At 36.5% G+C, this 10,916-nt stretch overlaps 1 protein-coding gene across 2 annotated transcripts; it reads right to left on the bottom strand.

Moving 5' to 3' along the window:
- Window positions 1–637: 637 nt before the first annotated feature.
- On the bottom strand, window positions 638–10,021 carry LOC109050631 (AP-5 complex subunit zeta-1-like). 2 transcript variants are annotated; one of them, XM_042721217.1, is made up of 18 exons: window positions 9,865–10,021; window positions 9,592–9,729; window positions 9,301–9,487; window positions 9,082–9,226; window positions 8,200–8,312; window positions 7,900–8,068; window positions 7,152–7,193; window positions 6,297–6,437; window positions 6,166–6,203; window positions 5,234–5,396; window positions 4,970–5,148; window positions 4,347–4,489; window positions 4,113–4,265; window positions 3,504–3,615; window positions 3,260–3,357; window positions 2,917–3,049; window positions 2,618–2,832; window positions 638–1,303 (listed from the first exon to the last, which is right to left on the bottom strand). In XM_042721217.1, exons 1-18 carry the CDS (start codon window positions 9,903–9,905, stop codon window positions 1,033–1,035), a joined length of 2,481 nt encoding a protein of 826 aa, XP_042577151.1. In that variant the 5' UTR covers window positions 9,906–10,021; the 3' UTR covers window positions 638–1,032. The 2 variants fall into 2 exon arrangements, with proteins under 2 accessions (XP_042577151.1, XP_018923749.2); XM_019068204.2 differs by lacking the exon at window positions 7,152–7,193.
- Between the last annotated feature and the right edge of the window lie 895 nt (window positions 10,022–10,916).

Below are 10,916 nucleotides of genomic sequence, written 5' to 3'. Positions count from 1 at the left end.
TTTTTTGGATTCGATGAATTGAAGGTTTTAGAAATTAGATGTTTTTTTTTTTGTTTTTTTTAAATCTTACCCTGAACCTTTGAGAGGTAATCAGTTTCACAAAACTATAAAGCAACACAACTGTCAATATTGATCATAATAATGATGTTTGATCACCAAATCAGCACCAAATTATTATCCACATGAAATGAAAAATTGAAGTCAGTTCAGCTCCCACAAAGCCATTTGATTTGTTACTGGGAACAAGCCATGCACAGAAGCTCACATGGAAACTAGCCTTCATGAATTATCTTTTTAACAAAACCCAATAAGACTTATCTCAAGGTCTAATAAAAATATAAACCTTGATGAAATTCTTGCAACTAAAACGTCACTTTTAAAGTTAATAGACAATCATAATAGTTTAATAATTACAGATTTTTGTTGTGTGTTAGTTACTTCATGTGTTCCCATCTGTGCTCAGTTTAATGAATAACTCCAGCAGTTCTTTACATGACTCTTTTACCTATTGACACATTTAGCAAGGAAGCTCAGATATGAAAGAGTATGTTTTTAAGCACTTTGAATGTAAAACAGAATAGGTTTTTACTCATTTTGTCATAATGGTGCATTAATATGACAGCAAGAACCTGAGACGTTTGAATTGTCAAATTTCATTTATATGTCAATTCTTTTGCACCCTTAGTTTCGTAGACAAAGGACAAAATCTAAACTGTATTTTAACAGTTTTGACACTAATCATAAGTGGCAGTAATAAATGCAACCTGAGAATAAACAAACAGAATGTTTAATTTATAGAAATGTCTCTAACAAACATTTCAATAAATCAAAGAAGAAATCACAATCCCCTTGTGTCTTGACATTTAATTGAATACATTTCTGACTGACTAGCATGTGATCAGAAGAAGTGCAGTGCTTGGCTGTTCTGCTCCAGTGTTTCTCACATTCCCTTTCACTCCCTCTTTGTGTCCTTCAGAAACTCTCTCTTGGTATTCTGCACAGATATTTCGAAAACAGTTTCCTAGAATTGGCTTACGTGGGCAGGAAACTTGAATGTCTGTGGAGGAGCCCGCTGACTGCTCTCATGCCCTGAGGAAGTGAGGCGTTAGTGTCTCGGTGCCAGCGGGGGCTGTCGCCTCCGGCTGAAGGGGCCAGAACAAACTGAGCTACATTTGGTAACTTGAGCAAGTTAATAAGTTCATGGGCTCGTGTGATGATCTCCTCAGTGTCCTCCTCACTGTAGCACGCCATTACAGGAGCACTACGGGCAAACGTCCGCATCTTAGACAGGCAAAGCGACACTCTGAGAGAAACAGAACGAAATGGAAAGAGTGAGACACAGAACTATTAGTTGATACAGGATTTTAATTCTACTGTATGTTATGGCTGATAATTTTTTTTACTAATATATGATTAAGTTTGAACTGGGAAAAATACACCTTGAATTTATTTGCTTACAATATCTGGCTAATACAGACATGATCACAAATATCGTAAGGTCCAAAAGTTACATGAGAAAAGCATGAAATCTTGCATGAGATCTTCTGAAAAGTAGCTTTAGAAAGATTTTGTTTCTTTTTTCATTTTATTTCTTTTTTTTGGGGGGGGGGGTACTATCCCTTTCATTTGTTTTTTATTAATATGTAAATATGAAATTATTTTAATGAAATAATACTCTAGACAAGAAACTAAAACTGCCAGTAGGTGGCAGTAAATGTCCTGATGAATAAGTCATTGAGTGGGCCATTGAATATTTGGTTCACCCGATTCATTCAAAACGTGGATTCAATGAAATTGAGCTTTGCTTTGAAACGCACAACAATTGTGCTGTGGTTTCGCGTCTGCAAAACTGAGCAAAAACAAATAATATTGTGTTTAAAAAATAACACAATATTAACTTATTGACTGAACTGTTATTTAAAATCACATTTACACTCATGCTATTCAGGACAGAAACAGTACTAGTGTGATATTGCTCATCAAATGATATAAAAATGAGACAAAAACTTATACAGTGACATTTTTGGGCCCAATATCTTGAAATTAAGGGGCACATAACTGCATTTATGGACTACATAGTTGTTGCCCTGTGTGTCAACAGCCAACTGTATGAAATGTAAGATGGCATACAGGCCTGGGGACGTTAAAATATTTTAATCGTGTTATTTTTCCATAACTATTTAAATTCGTTAAAATAAATGTGTGTGTGTGTATATATATATATGTATGTGTATATATATATATATGTGTATATATATATATATGTATATATATATGTGTATATATATATATATATATATATATATATATATATATATATATATATATAAGTTTAACTGCTCAAGACAAATAATAGACTCATGAAAAACTATTACAAAAAGAACATGTAAGATTCAAGGGGATGCAAACTTTTGAACTGGTTTATTTGTGTAAATTCAGTTATTATTTTCCTTGGATTATATGTAAACATTTGTGATGTAAAACAGCATATTCAAGACAGTACTGAAAAAATATCATTCTTCTTATTTTGTTAAAAGTTTTAACATTGTGCATATTCTGCAAGGGGTATGTACACAATATATGATATAAACTATAGTGTTGGAGCAGGCAGGTCTACCTGGGAATTAGATCCTGACTGCGTGTGGCCAGTTTGGCCAGGGTGGTCATGAGCACAGTGACGAGGCGGGGGGAGAAGCTCGGAGGACTGGCTGACTGTCGCACCTGCGTGATCTCAAACAGCACCGCCTCCAAACTCTCAAAAAAAGAGGTGATCAGTTCCACCGTACAGCGAGGATCGTAGGACACGGAGAGATACTCGCCAATGACCCACACCTACGTATAAACGTTAAATACAGTCACCTCAAATACAGCATGATGACGCTCACAATCACAGTTCAACACACTTCTGATGCTCACCACATGTGTGTAGAAGTCTTCTTTACTGTATATGTTGGCAGGGGAGCTTGCGAATTCCAGGATCTCTCTGGACTGATCCACAATCAGTGGTGGGTGGAGTCTGCACAGGGCCTGCAGGTGGGTGCTGAACACCCTACAATAAATTGTTTACACGTGCAGAATTAAAAAAGATAAGAATATTCTGCTGAAATGACCATATAATTCAAGGAATTACTGAAAAATCACCCCATTGATTAGAATTCAATTAAAAAGAATAGCTCTAGTAACAACATGCCACTTGCAGCTTTCTGTGCCAAATCTTTTGCACAAATGAGAGAGGTTTTGCCAATAAAGAGTGCCTCACTTTTGGACCTCAACATTAAATGTCTTGATGTTGTAGAGCAGACTATTTCTCTCCAGCAGCACCAGCAACATCTGGTTCATCATTTTCTCATCAGCTTTCTATAAAACACAATAAAAAAAGCACTGGAACAGATGACATGACTGAGACCATCACTATTGCTGGTACAAAATGATATTGAAGGCAAAAGTTTTTTCATACTGGTGTGGGCTATTAAATGGCCTGACCTTTCATTTGTGACTCTTACCTGAGTGACTGTGTTGAAGTACACTTGCAGGAGCACCGGAACGACCTGAGCGCACCGAACAACCCGAGGACTCTCCGCCATGTCAGCCAGTATCTCATGAAGCATTTTTAACCTACGAGGCAATCACACTCAGAGGTTTAGAGTAAGCAGGCATTTAACACACACACACACACACTTCGTTTTGAATGAGGCAGCACAACTGTTTTCATGATTGTTATTAGTTGATTGTTTTTTGGTAAGCTGATAATTATATTAGAATGATTTCTGAAGGATCATGTGACACTGAAGACTGGAGATATAGTGCTGCAAATTCAGCTTTACCATCACATGAAGAAATTACATTTTTATACAATAAAATAGAAATCAGTTATTTAAAATGGTAATATTTCACAGTATCACTGATTTACTGTATATTTGATCAAATAAATGCAGCCTTGATGAACATAAAAGATTTCTTTTAAAACATTAAAACAATTTACTGATTTATGTACATGTGATTGTAATTATACCTACTTAAATTCTGCATCCTGCTACCTCATTTTAAATTTAGGAATTGAATTCCTGAATTCTTCCTAGATTATATTCTATAAATGACTTGCCAGGCATTACCTGTCTATTGTGTCTCCAGTCCCAGCCTCAGGTCTGAGGATGTAGAGGAAGAGCCCCCTATAGAGCGGCTGGCGGAAGGCATCCAGACAAGCGGCCACCTTCGCCCCCTGCTGGTCCCACGTGGTACGGTCTGAAGCATGATAGCACGCTGATCTGCAACAGCATTGCATCGCTAATTCACATCACAATCAACTCCAGTTAAAGCGTTGATCTGTAGTCTGTAAAGTCATGTACCTCTGCTGGAGGTCCAGGGCTGCTGCTAAGCAGGGCAGATCAAGGATAGTGTGCAGTAACTCAATGGCTGTATCTGGAGCTATCAGTGATGGGAGCAGCTCCACAAACTCTTCAATCAATCCTGAGCTGTTCCACGCCAAGAACTGATGGGAAAATTGATTTAAAAATCACTTATTAGTTTTCAATTTAAAGGAACAGTTCACCCGAAATGAAAATGTAGTTGAAAACTTTGCCCTCAAGCCAAGGCATCCAAGATGTATATGAGTTTGTTTCTTCATCGGAACAGATTTGGAGAAATTTTGACGGGTGCCGTCAGAATGAGAGTCCAAACAGCTGATAAAATCATCACAATAATCCACATGACTCCATTCCTTTAATTAATGTCTTGTGAAGTTAAAAGCTGAGTGTTTGTAAGAAACAAATCCACGGTTAAGACATTACTGTAATGTTTTTATCATCTGTATAAAAACTCTGACGGCACCCATTCACTGCAGAGGATCCATTAGTGAGCAAGTGATGTAATGCTAAATTTGATAACGAAACAAATTTATTTACATCTTGAATGGAGGATGAGTACATTTTTTGCAAAATTTATTTAAATCTATATAAGTCAACCAGTCCACCTTCAGAAGGTTTGGGAAGCTCTGTCTGTAGTTGGCCACTCTGTCCTGCAGCACGCTAGCGTTGAGAAGACAGAACTGGACAAACTCAAAGGCGAGCATGGGCTCGTTGAACTGCTCGGCGGGACAGTGACTGAAGAGTTGGCAGAATACAGCCTCCGAGTCCACTGCAGCTGTCTCGCCTGATATTAGAGCAAATGGACATTGAGATGTATTCATACTTCACACTATCAGATCCATACACCACTGAATGGCCACGTCACTCACTGTGGTTGAGGTAGAACTGAGCGATAGGCAGCAGGGCTCGAGCATAAGTAAGGTCTCCATTCAGTCTGCCGTACAAGGCTTTGATGCACGGGAAGGCACGGTACACGTAGGAGGGGTCCTCACCACAGATGATGTCCATTATTGACACTGACTCAATAATACACTGTACGACAGATAAACCGAGTCATCGTCCATATGCCATTTAACTGACTAAGTCTTAATCATGACACGATTCATCAATAACACAGTATAATCCCATTTTATTTTACATGGCAAAAATAATGAGTGCTTCTTTTATATTGCTAAATTTATTATTCATTTTAATTTATTTTGAATTTATATCCAGGTTAAAATGAAAAAATGTGATGAAATATGCTTACTACAGTTAAAAAGTTTGGGGTCAGTAAGTTTTTTTTTCTTCAGCCAGACTGAATTTTTTCAGTCAGATTGCGCTGAATTCAGCAAAACTGACAGTAAAGACATTTATAATGTACAAAAGATTTCTATTTCAAATAAATGCTGTTCTTTTAAACCGTCTATTCATCAAAGGAGCAGTTTCCACCAACACATTATGAAGCACTGTTTTCACTGATAATAATAAGAAATGTTTCTTGAGCAGCAAAGCAGCATATTAGAATGATTTCATGTGACACTGAAGAGCTTTATAAATAAATTTATATATATATATATATATATATATATATATATATATATATATATATATATATATATATATATATATATATATATATATATATAGAAGATTGTTATTTTAAATTGTAATAATATTCCACAATAATACTGTTTTTACTTTATTTTTTGAATAAATAATGATTAAATGCAGCCTTGGTGAGCATAAGAGACTTCTTTCAAAAATATTATACAATTTTACTGACACCAAACTTTTGAATGGTAAAGTATTTGGTACTTACTGCTTTCTGTAGCTCTGTGTCTGTCTTCTTTAGTGCTTCTACATTGTAAAAAATAAGAGAGAGATAAATCAATATATTCACCAGCAGAGTGTAATAAACACTCTCTAATAGCTGACCTATGATCTACTCACTCCGGTCACTCTGTTCAATGAGACGCTGGCAGTACTCAAAAGCCTTCTCTCTGAGTCTCTCTTTAGGAGGAAGTAGTCTGCTGGAAGAGGATGTGGCCGACACCATGGACATCACTGAACTGTCCACTTCCGAGCGATCATCTGCACCACAGCACAGCACATTACAGCACACTACAAAACCCAGAGCTCATCCAGGAGGATCTAAACAAGCATGTTATCTGGCAGGATCCAGTGCCATTGCAGGGCTGAGCATACGATGGGACACACAGGCTATGTTTGGAACGAATATAGTACAATTAGCCCTACATTAGTAGTATTTTTGTATGCAGTATATATAGTGTGCACACTATGCACATTTTCTGAATAACCACATGACTTACTACATTTTGCAAAATGTAAAGTATACAAACAAGAGCACACAACGCGACATCCTCATTGCCAAACATAAAGATATTCTTTCTCAAAATTAAATAATAAATAAAAATATGTCATCCTGTTTTCATTTATACCACACATTCATATTACCCAAAAAATACTTTTTTAAAGGTCATGACATCATTAACTGGATGTCACACAGAAGTAAAGATGATAAGGTCATGTGAGAGCAATGCAGCATTAAACACTTATCGCATTATATTGTGTGTATACAGTTTATAATTCACAGTAGAGAGTAAGTAGTATGCTAGTAATTCATTCCAAACATAGCCATAGACTCAAAATCAATTTGACACAGACAGCAGTTAATTGTGAATCATGGATCAATGTCATTCAGTAAAAGAGAGTTTCTGATTGGGAAGGAATGTAAAGCACACTGGTCATAGATTGATCATATCAGACTTTACGCTTGCATCTTACCTTGGTGCTGTGAATGAATGCCCTGTGTTTTTTTTAGTAGAGCTAGCAAAGATGAAAATCCCATGTTACGTGTCTTAACTAAGTGAAGCATATATCTTACATGGGACAGTTTGAAAACAGCGCTGATACTGTTACATTCATTTTCTGGTATTTAAAATAAAGCTGAAATAAAATACAAATCATTTAAGTAAAATGGAAATATTAAAATAATATGATAATGACAAAAGAACAACAGAAGTAAATGAAAACGAAAACTGGTAATATAAAAATAAAAACTAATCCAAAATATTAATCAATAATTTGTGAACCTTGACCACAAAACCAGTCTTAAGTCGCTGGGATATATTTTTAGCAATAACCAAAAAAAAAACATTGTATGGGTCAAAATGAACGATTTTTCTTATAAAAGTAAAGATCATGTTCCATGAAGATATTTTGAAAATTTTCTACCGTAAATATATCAAAACTTAATTTTTGATTAGTAATATGCATTGCTAAGAATTCATTTGGACAACTTTAAAGGTGATTTTCTCAGTATTTTGATTTTTTTGCACCTCTCGGCTAAATATTGTCTGATCCTAATAAACCATACATCAATCGAAAGCTTATTTATTCAGGTTTCATCTGATTTATAAATCTCAATTTCAAAAAACTGACACTTAAGACTGGTTTGTGGTCCAGGGTCACATATAACAGTATATAAGTAATAATAAACTAATGCTGATCATAAAGCAAACCAACTGACTACCTGATTCTGTGTTCGTAGTCCCGTCTGTGTCATAAGTGAGAAGCCAACTCTTGATCATAGAGAAAGTGTACATATTCATCCACTGGTCCTCGGTGTAGCTCTGACCCACACACAGCACAGTGAAGAAGTTACCCACCACCACCCCATCCACCTCCGTCAGCGGAGCTGGCTGATGAAGAGATGTTGACAAGTGATGGTCAGTTCACTGAGATCACTCAACAGTGTCATTATAAACTTGCGCTTGAGCTAATCGGTTGATGGTGAAGGTACTGATGAATGAAGAAGAGCAACATGCCCCACCTGACGTGTTCTTGGTCCACTGAAAAATCCCCCAGAAGACATGGAGGCTCCCTGCTGCATACTGGCATAACGCAACCAATCCACCAACTTACGACTGACCAGATTCACCTGATCTGGGTTTAGAGAGCACATAATTCATGTTGACGTCTTTGCATTTTCCAGATTATAGTATTTTCAATCATGCCTATCAATGTATAAGAAGCTAACTACAGAGAGGGTCCATTTTGAAAATCTGCGATTGGCATTGAGTTTGTTGGAACAAACAGAATGGAACAGATTTGGAGAAATTTACATCACTTGCTCACCAGTGGATACTCTACTGTGAATGGGTGCCGAACATCTGATAAAACATCACAATAATCCACAAGTAATCCACACAACTCCATTCCAGCAATCAGCATCTTGTAAAGCAAAAAGATGCATATTTGTAATAAACTTTGAACTACTGCTCCTGGAGTCTTTTATCCAAAATATTAGTCATCTAGTCTGAATCAGGAGAGAAATATGCACAGATAGAACAGCATTTAAAAGTAAAAACAGCCCTAGACAGTTCTAAACAAATATCTTGGTGGATTTTGATGTGAGAGGACACCAGCGATGGACTTTTTCCACCGGAGGAAGCGTTTTTATGGATTATAGACTCTGTATTTTTAGCCAGAAGCAATGATTTAAAGTTAAAACACCTTAATGAGGGATTTGTTTCTTACAAACACACAGCTTTTCACTTCACAAAATGTTAACTGATGGACTGGAGTCTTGTGAATTACTGTGATGTTGTATTAGTTGTTTCTGATTTCATTACTTCTGACATTTGGACCCCACTGTAATTCCCAAAGACACTTCTAATAGGGTTTTGGGTTTCAGAAATGTGATCAATTTTACCATCTGTGAGAATCTCTGGATAAGCAGTAATCATTTTAGAGAGAATGGGAAGCGTATGTCTGGATATCTGCCCGTCAGACAGCCGAGACTCAAGACTTTTCAGCAAATGGTGGCAGAGGGGCATCACATCTTCTTTATTTCCAGCCTGAGGGCAATTAGATGATTAGTTAAGTGTTCATGAACAGAACACAAGCTGATCACGAACAGCATGTGACTCACCTGAGTGAGGACAACACTGGCCACATAGCTGAAGGTCCTGCTGTCGTGACTGGGATCTGAGCAGAGGCTGTGTACGCTGGGAGGAGAGCTCTCCCGGATGATGGAGGAGGAGAGAACCTGAAGATGCTCTGGACACGAGGAAGAACGAAGAACCGTCTGCAGCTTCATCACCAGATCTGATGGGAGCCTGATGGTAATGGAGGTGTTCAATTATACACTTAAAATGCTCCTAAATATACTTTTCTGCACTCTATGTGCTGTTCAGATATATTTCACATGAATACGACTCACTCTCGTGCATATTTAGTGGCAGAAACTATCAGACTGAGTCTCTGGAGGGAGTCCACCGTGTCTCCACTAACGTCTTTAGTGTGGAGCTGCTTAAATATACGCCCGCAAAACCTCTGCAGCTCTTCCTCCTTTATTTCTCTGAAAAGCACATTTGAACGAATTACTCAGTTGTCACTGAGAAGAACTTGTCTAACTCATAGACTATAAACTGACCACTCGTGTGACGAATACAGCTTTTGACAGTAAACATTTTACGTAAAGATACCGTTTTACCTTGCCTGCTTTATTAAACTCTCCGTCGCGGCAGCATACATTCTGAAAATAATGCAATAACATGTCAAAACATTAAACTAGAATCAAAACATTTGCTCCCTCCGCTAAAATGTCCTGACAACAAATCACATGACAACAATTGGTTCCGCTTTTCCGCGTAAGTCGGCCACAAAACAGTGTAACAAACAGGAGGGTACAATCGGCGTGTATTCATACAGTGGTAGAATATCATATTTAATAATTAGAATATTCTATGTGTACAAAAAAATCTACTTAGAATATTCGTATCTCTCGGTAGATATATGATTTATACACGCTTCCCCTTTTGCCAATCGGGGGGATCATTTTTAACTTCCAATTTATTGAACCTCTTAAAGCAACAGGCATATGAAAATTGTTTATAGTAAAAATGGAGCGAGTAGAACGCTTGTTATTCCGAAATGAGCCACAGAATATAAGAAGAATTACACATCCATATGTAGAATATTCATTCATTTATGGTTACATACATCTATGGCTAAACTATAAATGTGGGTTTGGTCCCCTTGAGAAAGATCAGTGTTCATAAGAAACAATAAAATCCAAATTCGCCTTATATACTAAATAACATCTGCAGACTTATAACATGACAAGCAATAATCAACCTGTAAATGAATTCAAAACTTGAAAGGAAAAAAATAGTGTTTTTTTAATAGAATCAATGTAAATATACCCTAATTCCCCAATAATTATAGTGCACTGATATATGAAGAAAGTTTTTTTTTCTAAAAATAAAATAAAATCTAGTTTTATATTTACCTACTACCTTCTCTACAACAAAATATAGAAATACACTAAATGTATAACCATCATTTAACTAAATTACTGAAGGACTAACTACAATAAAAAACAACATAATCCTATAGCATTGCAGTGTTAATGCACAGTACTTTCTTAACTGTAAAACATTTAAAGAGAAAGTTTTAGGTGTCAAACTAATTAAATAAAATAAAAAGACACTGTTCTGACTAAATTAATAAAGCCAGTCTCGTGATTACAATATCTTTCATTCA

The sequence above is a fragment of the Cyprinus carpio genome, chromosome A3 (assembly GCF_018340385.1).
Source record: "Cyprinus carpio isolate SPL01 chromosome A3, ASM1834038v1, whole genome shotgun sequence".
NCBI classification, from domain to species: domain Eukaryota; kingdom Metazoa; phylum Chordata; class Actinopteri; order Cypriniformes; family Cyprinidae; genus Cyprinus; species Cyprinus carpio.
This window is presented reverse-complemented; position numbering and strand designations above follow the sequence as displayed.